At 34.3% G+C, this 15,482-nt stretch overlaps 1 protein-coding gene across 2 annotated transcripts; it reads left to right on the top strand.

The window, feature by feature from the left end:
- Positions 1 to 5,871: 5,871 nt before the first annotated feature.
- Positions 5,872 to 14,702, top strand: si:dkeyp-28d2.4 (sialic acid-binding Ig-like lectin 7). 2 transcript variants are annotated; one of them, XM_051097718.1, is made up of 8 exons: positions 5,872 to 5,954; positions 8,192 to 8,264; positions 8,381 to 8,776; positions 9,195 to 9,509; positions 9,612 to 9,863; positions 9,964 to 10,057; positions 10,200 to 10,242; positions 12,893 to 14,702. In XM_051097718.1, exons 2-8 carry the CDS (start codon positions 8,201 to 8,203, stop codon positions 13,151 to 13,153), a joined length of 1,425 nt encoding a protein of 474 aa, XP_050953675.1. In that variant the 5' UTR covers positions 5,872 to 5,954; positions 8,192 to 8,200; the 3' UTR covers positions 13,154 to 14,702. The 2 variants fall into 2 exon arrangements, with proteins under 2 accessions (XP_050953675.1, XP_050953674.1); XM_051097717.1 differs by having other exon boundaries at positions 5,875 to 5,954; positions 8,148 to 8,264.
- Positions 14,703 to 15,482: the final 780 nt, after the last annotated feature.

Genomic DNA, 15,482 nt, shown 5'->3' with positions numbered 1-15,482 from the left:
TCATTTATTTTATGCTAAACATGAGCAGGCCAAAGTCAAGAGGTACTATTTATGATATTTTTCAAGAAAGAGAGGCCCTGAGACCAAGACCCCTTTAGAAGCAGCAGAAAACACAGTCAGCCGTCCAACTCTGCCGCTAACGGCAGAAAAGATAGTGAAGGTGATGTATGGAAACATCATAGCAGTACTCCCTTCCCAGAAAAGAAAAAGCAGAAGTTCAGAGTAAGGCCATATAAAGATGTTTTTTTATGAGATTTTTTATTTATTTTTTGAGGTTTGGGTCCGTCATCTGCTCAGACGCAGACCATACTGCAATACTGCGTGTCATATGTAGTGAAAAGCTGGCAAATGAAAGTTTGAAACCAGCAAAGTTGGAAAGACAAAATCCGTAAAAATACAGTACGATATACCCTAATAATTACAGGAAATTTTCCGTTTTCGTTTTTTACAGATGTTTTTCCGTATTTTTGAATTACGCTTTGCATTGTGGGAACAAGAACGTTGGTGGCTTACAGAGGCGCGAAAACAGAGAAGAGAAGACGCGGAGAGTTTCTCGGTCAAAGTTTAATTTTAATGTCGGCTTTCGAATTTGGGAAACATGTTTTTCATATACTCTTCGTGGTAAACGAGTTAAATGTCAGATAAATTGTTTACGTAAGGTTAACTTAGTTGCTGTCTGGCTTGTTTGGCAAGTGAAAGTTGGGCAGTTCAAGATTGCTGTTGTTCAAGAAGTTAATGACCACTGTTGGTTGTGAGCTACAAATACCCAGAAGAGGCTCCACTTACACTGGAATTCATACAGAAGTAAGCAACACATATGTTATTAAATGTGTATCTGTTTATTTAATTGAGAATAATGAAGTATATTTTAAGACACAGATGATCTGACAAGCTCATATGACAGATGTAAATGGAGACTATTGGAAATGTAATTTAAGCAATTTATAAACAAATATTTATTTGGCAAGTATTAGGGTTAGCAGTTAATATAATGAACTTAAAATACTGTATGACTGATTTTCCATCTCCAACCTGCATGTTACTCTGTAGTTCAGTTTCATTCATTTCATTTTTATCATTATCCATTTCTTTTAGAGTTTTCCTGTGAAGAAATCCTGAATGTGGGTTGAGATGAAGGCAACCAGGTGGGTTTGTATTCTATTTCATTTAACATTAGTGTTCAATATTGAAAAGAAATTGAGTCTTTGAGTCATTTATTCTGTTGACTTTTACAACAATGTGAAGTTGTTTGCTGAACATGCCTTCAAAGGTGTTCAAAGATGCTTGTTATTATGTATATGGTCATTTTGTAATGTCTTTTTTGTTTAAGGTGATGGGCAGTTCAAGATTGCTGTCGTTTGAGAAGTTAATGAACAAATCTTCTTTCCTGTTGCGGTTGTGAGGTACAAAATATCCAGAGGAGGCGGCACTTACTCTGGAGTTCATACAGAAGTAAGCAACACGTATGTTATAAAAAGTGTATGAAGCATTTGGTCGTGTTGCTGTTTATTTAGTTGAAAATAATGAAGTATATTTTAGGACATAGTTGATTTGACAAGCTCATATGACTGATACAAATGGACACTATTGGAAATGTAAGTTAAGCTATGTTTAAACAATTGGAAAGTATTATGGATTGCAGTTGATTTAATGAACTTAAAATACTGTATGACTACTTTTCCACTCCAACCTGCATATTACTCTGTAGTTCAGTTTAATTAATTTCATTTTTTGTCATATCCATTTCTTTTAGAATTTTCCTGTGAAGAAATCCTGAACGTGGTTTGAGATTAAGGCAACCAAGTGGCTACACATTCCTCCAAGACTCTTGCATGAACAATTTCGAAAATCCATGTAATATTTGAGTTTTTAAATAAAAAAAAAATGGCACTTGCATTAAACATGCAGTTAAATGGGAAATAATACATCCCCTATAATGATTTGCATCACTTCAATGATATTTCTGTTACAATGAACTTTAAAAATTCTGTTGTCAAGCCACTGGAGTCACATACTTTATGCTTTTCTGAACCTTGAAAATGGTAGTTGCATAGACAATCAACAGAGGGACAGAAAGTACCCAGAAATAACTAAAAATACTCTTAATTTGTGTTCTAAAAATGAATTAAAGTCTTATCGGTTTGGATAGGTCTGAGGCTGAGTAATTGACTGAATTAACATTTTTGTGTTAACTATCCCTCTAAACAATATTGTTTTCTCTTATAAGAAAAAAAAAAGTTTCGAATCTTGACTGTTTTACAGTTTGAAGTTTACATTTTGTGACCACTTTTTAGTACAACACCTGTAGTGTACAGATGCTGATGTTTTTTTGTTTAAATTATTACTGTTCATAGCTAAACTGTCTTTTACAATACAGGCATTTTTCACTGTTTGACACATTGTTAAATGAATTGAGTATTTGATATTGTTTAGTCCTAACCCACTTAAGGCAAACAAAAGCCATTGAATGCACTTTTAAGAATGTTTACATGAAGTAAAAATAAACCATGTTCACTTTGTATATTGTGCTGGATTTATTTGCTTTATATATATATATATATATATATATAAATATATAAATACACCATTAAAACAGAAAAAGTCCTGTTTTTTTTTACCGGTGGCAGACTGTAAATTTACAGACTGTAAATTTACGGTACAAAGTCCAGGTAATGAGCTGCCAGTACTTTTTCCGTTTTTTTACGGAATTTTTTTTTTACAGTGTATGCGTCATGCCAATTTAGCTGACAAACCATTATTTTTTTCTCTGAGGAAGGCACAAGAAATCAGTAGGAACATAACAATCACAAGTTACACTTGACATCTTATGAAGTTGCCAAAGAAAAGCGTCACATACAATTCCAGAGAGACTGACATTGACTGCTACACTAGACTGGACGAAAATGCATTTAAAAACCTAAAACCAATAGACAATAGCTGCATTTCCATTACCCTTCAAATTGCTCAAATTGAAATTGCAAACAGAAAACGGAAACGTCAATTTCGCAAAAAACTCCGATAAGTTTCTACGCTAGCATGAGTTGGTTATTCAGGCAATTTGAAAAGGAATATTTTGCAAAACTGCAATAGAAGTGGCTTTTTCGCATTTACACGTCACCTTGCGTACATAAAAATCACATGATCATTCTTTAAAGTACTACAACCTCAAAAAAAACACCTCGTGGCCACTTACACCAGCACTGACTATACAATGCTTGAATAAGGGGCTTTCTTTGTCATTAAAGCTTGGATAAAAAACTTATTTACATTGCACAAGTCTGCAGAGCTGATCGTGGGCATAGTCAATGCTTGTGTTTATGCCAGGTACGCTGTGGCTCATTTTAGCTTTAGAGGCGGCTCTCTGCCTTGCTTCTGTAAAGATAGATTGCAGTGGTGTATAAAGTATAAAGTTGAAGTCACTGTTTAGAATATTACTTGAGTAAAAGTCTTAAAGTATGTGATATTTATTGTACTTAAGTACAAAAAGTATTTTTTTTAATTTTAAATGTACTTAAGTATTGAAAGTAAAAGTACAAGTAAATGCAAAATAGAAAAGAAGCAAATAAAGATATATATTTTCACCATTCTCTACCTTTTTGAGCAGGAGTACACAGACGATGAACTTAGACGTGATTCATAGTAGTGATGGGAAGTTCGGATCATTTTACCGACTCTGACCTATGCAAAATGAACAAATCTTTTTTCGAGTCATTTTGTTCATTTTAGCAAAATATAATTAAAATGTTACGTTACATCTAAAAAATTGCCGTGAATTTAACCGTAAAAATACTGTAAAAATGCTACAGTAAAAACCTGTTAAATGTTTAATGGTAAAAGGCCATAAAATTTACAGTGAACAGTTAAATTTACCGTAAACTGACATTCCCAGAATTCCCTGTTACTTTTTTTTTTATAATTTGATGTTTTTTTGTTGAAATAACCCTTTCTTTTTAGTTTTTTTCTTAGCTGTTTTGTACATTAGGGTTCTATGTTACATCTAATGTTGTTAAATTAATGTTGATGCATTATTTCAGTTTCATGTGTGTCACCATGATGGTGTTTAGTGTTTGTGTGAATGACACTGTGCACCTTCCACATGTTAATATTTAAAAGCTGTTTGTAATAAGCTTTGGTTCATCGTCTGACTTTCTCATCACCACCTGCTTTTGGTGGTAATCAGTGTATTACAAAGGTATGTTGTGCATGCGCGACTGAACGAATCACTTCCTGAGACGACTCGTTCTTCCCGAGTCACATTAAAGATTTGTTCAAAATGAACGAATCATTCAAGAATGCGCATTACAGAGCCGGTGCTACACAAGCTTTTGTGCTTAAAAAGTACACAATTTTATTGTTTTGCTAGATAAGACCCTTCTTCCTTGGCTGGGATCATTTAGAGCCTTATGAAGCCGCATTTAAACTACATTTTGGAAGTTCAAAATCGGGGGCACAATTAAAGTCCATTATATGAAGAAAAATCCTGAAATGTTTTCCTCCAAAAACATAATTTCTTTACGACTGAAGACAGAAAGACATGAACATCTTGGATGACAAGGGGGTGAGTAAATTATTTGTAAATTGTTGTTCTGGAAGTGGAGTTCTCCTTTAAAACTTCAAGCTACTAGAAGTTCAAGACAATGATGAAAAACACTGAAGAAAATGATGCAGTCACATCTGGATGCACAGATTTAACTTAACTCATTTTTAATATTTTCAAATTTAACTCATTCTGAAAAATCATAAATGCTACAACCAACCTGCTACTGCCTTTTACAACTCAATCCACTCAACATCCACTCAATATGTACATTATCTAATTACTAGTACTAGTAGTACTACTAAGTACTAGTATCTAATATCTAATAAATAAGGCCTAGTAATGAATAATAACTAATATTTTTAAAAAGGAACTACCTAAAGAATAAGTACTAGTTTCTAATAATAAGCACTAGTATTAAATTAATGCCTCGCGGTGAGTAGATACTAACAGCCTGTGTGACAACAGCCTTTTATTTAAAAGATTACATTTTCTATAGACGCATCTACTGCATTATCATTGCAAACAGTTTTGATTATGTCAAAATGTGATGTGCAGTCAAATGTCCCGATGTTTTCTCTTTTAACAGTGTTTCTAACCAATACACTTTTTGTGCTTCAAGGAGTTTTAATGTGTTTTATGGACTCGATATTGTTTCTTAAATATGGTGATTAAGAAACAGTATCAAGAAACAAACTGAGTTACCAACCAGAGGTTGTATATATTTAGATAGATGTATATCTATGTATGCAGATATTTTTCACTTGCTCTAAGTGTTTTTAAATAGTTAATGGCAAGCAAAGTTATGTTTGTATTGTTATATTCTGTTTTCTAACTTTGGATCTCCAACTTGATTAAGTGGTTTTTAACAAGTCATTCAATTTCAACGGCTAAAAAGTAACTATTACTCTAAGTAGTTTTTGAGAAGAGTACTTTGCACATTTACTTAATTGCTTTTTAACACCTGCGCTTTTACTTGTACTTACAAATTTTCAGTACAAATTCTCTTTCAATCACTGGCTCTGACAGCGTGGAATTATGATGATAAGCTTTGTGAATCAGTGGTAAGTTAGAACAGAAAGAGTGAGTGTTCACTGTTTTAGACTCTGGTCACAATCAAAGATTTGTTAATGAATAAGTTAGAGAGTAACAGATTGAGCTATGTGATGATATCTAATAACAGATAGCATATCATGCACATACCTCTTCCTTTGTAAAACATGTTTGAAAACAGAAGAAAAGAAAAAGGAAGAATCTCTAGTGACGTCTATGGCTCCTACAAGTGTTTTCCTGTGTGATGACATTACATTGGGGGTGTGAAAGTGCAGTGTCACAGCATGAAGTATTTTAAAAGGCTGTTGCAACAGAGGAAAATTTTATAGTTGCTGCTACTTATAAGTTAAACGACTTTCCTGAGGTAAGAAATTGAATTCCTGTACTTTCATTCTCACACAAAATGTTTATTTTATATGTAGGCTGTAACTTGAAAACCAACCTGGGCTGCGTTTCACAAACACATTGTGACCCTAAGCAGATTGTAGAGATCTTTTGATAAACGCTGGCCTGTTCATTTATTTCAGTTTTTAAATAACAGATAGTGAGAGCTGTGAGTTGTTTACAGGTGAGATTTCACAATATCTGATTGTGATTTCCTGTGAGTTTTTTTGTGAACAAGTAACTTCCAGTAATTTATCTCACTAAATGTTTTGAGCATAATAAAGGTATTTTGTTTTTGCCACAATGCAAAAATAATGTAGTATAATCTATATTCATTAGGAGTGTTAACAGTACACAGATGTCACAGTTCGGTACGTACCTCGGTTCAAGGGTCACGGTTCGATACAATTTTGGTACAACAGAAAAAAAATCTACTATTTTAGGTTTTCATTTATTTTAAACAGACAGTAGTACAAATTTACATTTTTTCCACCTATATGTAAAAATACTAAATATTACATAAAATTAATGTCATATATAGGCTATAAAATCTGCAGTGCATATGTACATACAAGGAATAAATTCTATTTGTTTTTTGTTTAAGTTGATTGTGCTGGTATGAGGAAAGTTGAAGTAATCGCACCAGTGCACACAAACACAAAATGTATCAGTTCCAGGCTTCTAGCATTGCCAACTTGACAGCGCAGTTGGCACTTTATCAAAATGTTTGGTTCACTGTGTTTTATTCTGATAAAGTGCCAACTGCAAGTACAAAGTCTACAATTTACATAATAAATAATAGTTTAGCATTTGGATGCATCGCAAATATGGAAATATTACTGGCGGACGTAGTATAACAAAGGTATTTTGTGTGTTAATTAACAATGAGGCTAAGTGTTTTTAGACCATTGTTCACTTTGTAAAGATGCACACCTTTATGAGAGATGTCATTACGTTCTTATGGACAACATATGAAATGACATTTGAACCGAGACATCAGAGCTTAAAGGGCATGCCAGGTGAAGCCTCGATTCGTGGCTTGTTAACGTACAAATCTCTTTCGTTGAAGCCTCACTTTCTGTCCAGTCAAGTGCGCGATTAACTTTCCGTGTCCTAATATTCAACCCCCAGGTCTTACTTTGCAAGTACATTTTAATTGGGACCTATTTAATAATTACATTTTTAAATACCCAGTCATACAAGTAATATGAAGAATAGAAATTATTTCGGGAAAATTAAATATATGCCATATGCAATTAATATATGTGTACATTATTCTTCTATTACATCATATTAATATTTGTTCTGGCATTTGATGGCACTGTTCAATGGGTAAATTAATTTATTAGAGTCAGAAATTCAACAAACAAACACACACGGTTAGGCTTTTATTTGTGCATATAAAATGGATCAATCTATAGAAATTGTGGTGAATGCTTCGACACTCTCGAAGCTTTTGAATCTTTTCCCGAAACAGTCAGAAGGAAGTCTCGGTGATTCACAAGGCTTCATTCACCCGTCACTCCTGTCAGCTGTTGAAAGAATGAGTGTCACATCCTGCTTGTTTACTTTGACACACTTTTGATGCAAGGCCTCATGGGGCGTAGGAAACTTGTGGTTACTCCTTTGTCAGTGAGAAACGTGTTCAGAATCAGCACATGGTCACTGTCTAGTGGGCTTTGTTTTCAAGTGCGCAACTCCTGGCATTTGTTGTTCTTGTTTGTTGTGCTGGCGGTTATTAAACAGAGTTGCATTACTGCGGGCGCCCCCTTCTGGATTAAGGGTGAATTGCCTGTATTCATTCTAAGGCCTCATGCACCGAACCGAGATGCCCGTACCGTGACAGTTCGGTATGAATACATGTATTGTTACACCCCTAATAATCATGTATGTTTTTCATGAATAGAAGTTTAGTAGATGAAAATAATTGAAAATACATTTGTCACTCAGATTAATCACTTTCACTGATGTAACTGTAAATGTGGGCAGCCTGATGAATTTAGTCATACATTTTTACAGTGAAAGAATAAAATAAGTAAACATAATCAATACATTAGATGACTAGGTACAGTATCTGCGTGAGCGTAACTGTGCAAATGTGGAATTTCATCCTTATAGATCATTCTATAGCAGTATGTAACAAACAATAAGCTATGTATTTTGTGTTCTATAGTGAAGAAGTGTATTGTGATGGTGTTTTGGATGTTAGCCCCTCAGCAAACCCCGATGGCAGGAAATCAGATCACTTCTTTTATTTTCATCAGCTGTGTGTTGCTACATACTCAGTCAGGTTGGTCAGTCTTTGTTGTCATTATGAGTAAGAATGAGTATGATTGTAATGTGTACTAAAACTACACGCAAATTTCTTCATGTCTCCGTCGAGACTAATGTGTTTTTATGTTCTAGCTGATGATATCTACTTTGCTGTGATGCCTCAGACAGTAACAGCTCTGACAGGCTCTTGTGTGCAGATTCCTTGCACATTCAACGTCTCCGATTTTGAGGACAAACATAAGAGGGCAAAATCTATTTATGGGATCTGGTTAAAGAAAAAATCACAATTTAATGACCCAGACAGTTTTATAGCTTTTAATAGCAGTAAAAACATCATTAGAGGATTCAGTGACATACAGATGACTGGAAATCTCAGTGAGAAGAACTGCACCACTGTCTTCTATAACATCATGATGAATCATTCAGACCGCTACTACTTCAGACTGGAAATGGAGCCAAATGTGTTTAAAGGAACATTTAACCCCAATACAGCTAATTCACTCCAGACTGTGAACATCACTGTCAGAGGTAAATGTCATCTCCACTGAACAGACAGACCAGCTACACACCAAAGTATAAAGTGGAACTCATTAGTCTTTAAAAACAATTTCTATTTTGGAAACTGAAATATTAGTTGATTACATAATATGACGACAAACTTCATTTTTGGAAAACACTGTGACATATTATGAAACTACAGTATAATTTTAGGGTTGTGGGGTTGCATTTCTTATACATGTAGTAAATATATAACAACAAAATATTTTAAATATTGGCAGCACTGATTTCATCTTCTGCATCAACAGTAACAAAAAAAATGTGTGACACAGTCAATCTACGAGTGTAAATATGCCAAACTTCACCCCAAGTGTGAAAACTTCACCTTCTAAGGTGACTATGAATTTTATGTATTACTTAATGTTGTCTATCATCATTTACCCTGTAGATTCACCACAACTTGAACTTAAACTCAGTAATCAAAGGTATGTGAAGGAGGGAACTCCAGTCAATCTGAGCTGCTCTGCTGAAGTCCCCTGCCCCAAACAGCCTCCGAAAATATCCTGGTCTAACATCCCTGAATCTGCTCGCACTACAAAACACTTACAGGAGAAACCTGATAAAACCCTGTTAGTGTTTTCATACGTGACCTTCGAAGCTTCATACAATGATCACAAAAGGAACATCTCCTGCACTGCTACATATCCAAGAAATACACCTAATGACTCAACTGTGGAGGATATGGTAATGCTACAAGTCCTGTGTAAGAGATTTAGAGTATTTTGTGTTTCTCATGATCCTTGATGTAATGAAATGAATAGGTTTTAATTGTTAACCCTGTATGTGCTTGTGTTTTTCTTAAAAGTTCCTCCAAAAGAAACTCACGTCACCATTACTCCATCTGCTGGCACTAATGTGACTTTGACCTGCAAAAGCAAAGCCAGTCCATCAAATAACTTGAGCTACACCTGGTACAAACATGGACAAGAGACGCCTATAGCTTGGGGAAAAAAGATTCATTTAACCAGAGCTCATTATCAAACAGGATCATACTTCTGCATTGCACAAAATATACATGGAAATCAGTCATCAGAAATGGTTCAACTCACAGAGGAAGGTAAATAAAGCACTGTTTTTTGTATTTTTATGTTCAGATGTATTATGGATTCATGAATACTGTTTGATGTACATTCGTCAGTAACCCTTTTGTATTTTAGGACAGAGAAAATCCTCTCATCTGGTGATATATGGCTCTATAGGAGGACTTTTGGCTTTTGTCCTGTTGTCTGCAATATTTTTTTACTGTAGGAGGTACATATATAATAACAGAAATGTAGCTCATGTGCGCAATGTTGCATTTATTAATCGCATGTGTATATAATTTATCAATGTATATATTTTTTATATTTACTTGTTTAATTGTATTCTTTTCAATTGGTTTGTTTTGGAACAGATCAAAGGCTTCAAGACAGGCCCATGTCACAGAAAAAGATCAGGTACTTAGTTCAATAAACAAGACGTTAACACTGTGTAACTTCATTTTTAAGTTAAATTTTGGCAGTTGTATTGTCCACAAAAATAAATGTTTTTCCAAACAGAGTCACAGCAGAATTAACCAACCTGATCTCAATGTCTACTAAGTGGCGCTAAAAGAGTGTTCAGTTTTTTTTGCCCGAGAACAGATGAACGTACACATTGTACGTTTTATGTGATGTTGGTTTTGTACACGTCACCACAGTTCTGACTTGAAATGTCCATTGAGTGGACCTATAACTCTAATGTTCTGTGACGTTTTAAAATAACGTGTCATCTGCACTACACCTAAACTTACCCGATAGTATGAACAAAAGTGAATGTGGTGCAAAAACGCAATCGCAAACATGCTGTTTTAGCTTGTTTTTCGATCTCTCATGTTTCATCTCTTTTATCGTAAGTCACGTTTTTCATGGGATTCGCACTCAAGGATTCCGTGTCCTAAGTCCAGTTGTGTGCCGGCTGAGCTACAGAGCAAGCTTGTTACGTCTGGAAAGCAAAACATATGGAGCTGTAATCATAACTGTGTACGAAAACGATTACAATTGCTCACTGTTTTACTGCTTCCTGTGTTCATTTCTGTTGGAAACTGCAGTGATATGTCCTTTTTGGTACGTATTTCAGGTTTTGCGAAAAAGTTTCCACAGGCACGTTTTCGTAATGAGATCAGGTAGCAATTAACTGTTGTGTCTCAAACCGTAGCTGTTTAAATCCTGCATAAATCAGTGCTTTTGAACCACTTTTGATCAGTTGAGTAAATGATTCAATGATTTAATCATTAAAATAATAAATAAATAGTTCTTGAATGAATCTATGTATATGAACAAATCGGCTGAGTAAAGACAGTAAGAGTCACAATGAACGATGTTGTAAATTGTAAATTGTTTGTTAAAAGTAAAATGTTTTTGGCTAATCTTCTAAAGACTAACCCAGATAGCATACGTACGTCTGCAAGATGTCTGTTAAAGATCACTTGATCTGGAAAGCATCCCCTGATAGCTTACATACTTCACAGAGATGTCTATTTGACATCTGCATTTACATCTGGAAGACGTATTTTTTTTGTGTTCCCAGATAGCACATGTACGTCTGCAAAATGTTGGTTAAATATAACTTGATCTGGAAAGCATCTGCTGTGTACAAACATCTGACAGATGTCTGTAAGATGTCAGTTTTACATACATTCTAAATCATAAACATCTTAAAGACATCTAATAGACGTCTATTTGAAATCTGACAGGGAACGTCCTATAGACATATTGCAGATGGTCAAACTATGCAAAAACTATGTCTTCCAGATGTAAATGCAGACATCAAATAGACGTCTCCATGATGTATGTGTGCTATCCAGAGATGTATAGTAACGAAGTAGAACTACTTCACTACTGTACTTAAGTACTAAAAGGCTGTATCTGTACTCTACTGGAGTATTGTTTTTTTCTCCTACTTCCACTTTTACTTCAGTACATATTTTCGATGAGTTTAATACTTTTACTCCGATAGATTTTTTATGTGCTGCATCGTTACTCGTTACAATTATAAAAATGTTGCGAATCATTCCAAACCCACATTATCACTGCCAGAGCAGTAGATGACTCTGTCACAGGTTTGAATAAGCTGGCTCGTCATTGAGCGAATCAGACGATCAAAGAAGACAGCGCTGCCTGCCTGCAGCACTTTAAAATAAACTAACATGCTGCGATGTTCAGTTAACGTTAACTAGCTGGCTATCATAAAGGCTGTCACGCTGAATGGTGTTTTTGAAATGTTGAATACTTTATAAATCGTAAACCATGTTTCTTTTCGTTCTGCTTAATCACGTGCCCATTATTATAGTGTAGTGTTTTATATGATGTCTTTTGACTGCTTTCTTTAATAACTACATAACACAATACTTGTACTTTTACTTTCGGTATTTGAGTAGTAAATTTTAAAATAAACTACTTGCAATACTTAAGTACAAAAAATGTTGAATACTTTAGTACTTCCACTTAAGTATGGTGCTTAAAGAGCACTTCAACTTCTACTCAAGTCACTTTTTTGATAGAGCACTTGTACTTTTACTCAAGTCTGGGTCTCTAGTACTTTATACATCTCTGGTGCTATCAAGGTTTGCTCATCTGCAATACGTCTATAGGATGTTTCATATCGGATGTCAAATAGACGTCTGTTAGATGTATTTAAGGTGCTTTAGAATGTATGTTTGTACACAGCAGATGCTTTCCAGATTAAGTGATCTTTAACAGGCATCTTGCAGAGGTACGTGTGCTATCTGGGTCTGCTGCATACAAACATCTGACAGACATCTGTAAGATGGCAGTTTTACATACACTCTAAATCATAAACATCTTAAAGACATCTTATAGATGTCTATTTGACATCTGATAGGAAACGTTCTATAGACATATTGCAGATGAGCAAACACTCTAAAAAATACGTCTTCCAGATGTAAATGCAGACGTTGAATAGACGTCTCCATGATGTATGTGTGCTATCAGGGAACTCATTTAACTTACTGTAAGATCTCCTTTAAAAATACTTTTTTTACAGCAGAAGGAAAATAGTTTTTTAAAAAATTATAATTTAATAATAATAATCCTCTTTTTTCCTCAGGCTGAGGATAAAAACAGAGATGAGATGACTGTCTATGCTAACAATGCCATTGTGATCAGCAAGAATGGTGAAAAGAAAGAAACTGATGATCTCCACTATGGTGAAATTGACTTCTCCAATCTCCAGACAGGCAACAAGACAAGGGAACACTCAAACAATGGCCCAGAAACAGAATATGCTGAGCTTCAAGTGACAGAGAGACAGAGACAAATCAACAGTGTTCAGGAAATAGAACTTTATGCTCAGGTCCAGAAAAAGTGATTTTTGCTCATGTTAAATCTTGCTTTTGTGCAGCGCTTAGTGAGTCTTGTCAACCACAGACAGTTGCTAGATTTTTACAAATCCAATAATAACATCCTTGACAAATGATGTAACTTAAATAATAATTGAAATAATACTCTAGACGGAATATAATTTAAATAATATTAACTCTTGCTCTTACAGCTCTCTTAAATATATTGATAGTCTATATGCTGGTTACTTGTATGATATAAGATATAAATATTTATATAAATAACAAATTAAAGGGTAGGTGGAGAAGTTTGTGGTTTCATGTTCTCATTACAGTGTGCATATCATTAATAAAAAAAATAATTAATTTGCTTTTAAACGTACAAGCAAATAGTCAGCAATAAAGAGGAACAAATAAACACATTACACACAATGAAGAATGTCTTCAGGATTTTCTAAATGTATCTTATGATGGTAACTTAAATGTATAACTTTTTTAAAGTTGTTTTAGTATGATGTAAATTTAGACTTTCTTCTGTTGCATCATCTAGGAAATTTGCGCCACAAAAATAAGCACATGAGTGGTGAGCATGATACATTTAATCATCATAAAGCTATATATACTAATTTGTCTCCTACTCAGGCTTCAAATTATAGAGCATCATTCTGGAACATGAATAACTCTCATGTGAAATGGTTTGGTCTAGAATACATAGAGTATATAGATAAAGCTACATACAAAAACAATTTTAGCCTTTATTGGGAACTGTTTAAATTTGAGTTGAGAAAATTACTTGGAAGCTATGGTTGTGAATAAGCTAAAAAGTAGAGATCTGAGGAAAATTGTCATTTCGAAATTAACCTTTCTTTCTTAAAAACCCTTAGAAGCATTATTTTTCTTGACATTTGGCATCCTATATGTCTTCTTAACAATGATTGTAACATTTTTATAAAAGTTTTTCTCAGGTTGAGCCACATCTCAATGTGTTTGAAATAGCTGTTGGTAAATTATCCCTTACCACAAGGTCAAATAGCAAGTGTTCGTACTCTGTTCCAGCATGAGTCTCTTGCTCTAATGCTGTCTTTTATTGGACTTTACCTCAGAAATTGTTTATGTACAATAAAATCAAAGAGGTGTCTTATAAAATGAAACACTGATGCTATCCTACAAGTGTTTTCTACAAAGGTTTATTTCTGATGACTTTAACGTTAATTGCTCCTTCTGAATATTTGTCTCATCCTTTTTGGTATTGTGAGTATACAAAGAATCTCTGTAAAAACATATTGAGTGTTTTTGTGGTATAATTCCTAAAATCTCTTTGAAATATGAAAATGGTTATTGAGAGTGAACATTTTTTTTCAACTTTATTTTGTTCCTGGCTAAATATTTTATATATAAATGTACATCTTGTAAGCGTAAGCCTTTGTTCAGCATTTTTCTTAAAGACTTAAAGCTCTATATGTGTGTGATTTCTGACTAAGAAAGCTTTTGAATCTGTTCAAAAGTACATTATTGTCTTGCTTCCTGGCATATGATATACTGTCATTCTGTCACATCTGTTTATTAAAAAAGAAGAAAAAAAAAGAAGAAATTTCACAGGCTCAAAGTCTAGTGTGTTTAATTCCCTATATTCTTTTACATAATCACAAAGAGATTTATGATTTTAGAGCCAAATGTCATTTAAAGTTCGAGACATTAATTACATGATATGGTGTCTTATGAAATTACTCATCCCTTTTATGTTTTTCACGTTTTGTTATGTTGCAGCCTTGTTAAACTGCTTTAAATAACTTTTTTCCACTTTTCCCCCACTCTATACACCATAATGACAAAGCAAAAAACAGGTTTGTAACCACTTTTTAAATCTGTTAGAAATAAAAAACTGAAATTGTTCCATTGCATAAGTATTCATACCCTTTTTTGGGACACTTGAAATTTAGCTTAGGAGCACTCATATCGCTTGTACATGTTACTACAATTTAAACAGAATTAACCTGTGGCAAATTCACTTAAATGAGTATAATTTGGAAAGGCACACACCTCTTAATAAAAGCACTTACAGCTAAAAATGCATATTAGAGCAAAAACCAAGCCCTGAGGTCAAAAAACTGCCTGTAGAGCTCAGAGAAAGAACTACATCAAGCCACACATCTGGGGAAGAGTTCAGAAAAAAATCTGTTGCATTGAAGGTTCACAGAAGCATGTAGCCTCTATTATCCATAATGGAAGAGGTTTTGAGCAACTAGGACTCTTCCTAGAGCTGGTCTCCTGGCCAAACTAAGCAATTGATGGAGAAGGGCCTTGGTAAGGCTGGTGACAAAGAAGCTGATGGTCACTCTAGTTGAGCTCCATGATCAT

Source organism: Labeo rohita, chromosome 24, assembly GCF_022985175.1.
Source record: "Labeo rohita strain BAU-BD-2019 chromosome 24, IGBB_LRoh.1.0, whole genome shotgun sequence".
Classification (NCBI taxonomy): domain Eukaryota; kingdom Metazoa; phylum Chordata; class Actinopteri; order Cypriniformes; family Cyprinidae; genus Labeo; species Labeo rohita.
This window is presented reverse-complemented; position numbering and strand designations above follow the sequence as displayed.

What these genes read in the sequence shown, in the direction of transcription:
- si:dkeyp-28d2.4 (XM_051097717.1), top strand. Translation starts at nt 8,165, where the DNA reads ATGGTGTTTTGGATGTTAGCCCCTCAGCAAACCCCGATGGCAGGAAAT. An exon ending in GTTGCTACATACTCAGTCAG is followed by an intron (nt 8,265 to 8,380) that starts GTTGGTCAGTCT and finishes TTTATGTTCTAG; the next exon opens with CTGATGATATCTACTTTGCT. An exon ending in GGTAATGCTACAAGTCCTGT is followed by an intron (nt 9,510 to 9,611) that starts GTAAGAGATTTA and finishes TTTTCTTAAAAG; the next exon opens with TTCCTCCAAAAGAAACTCAC.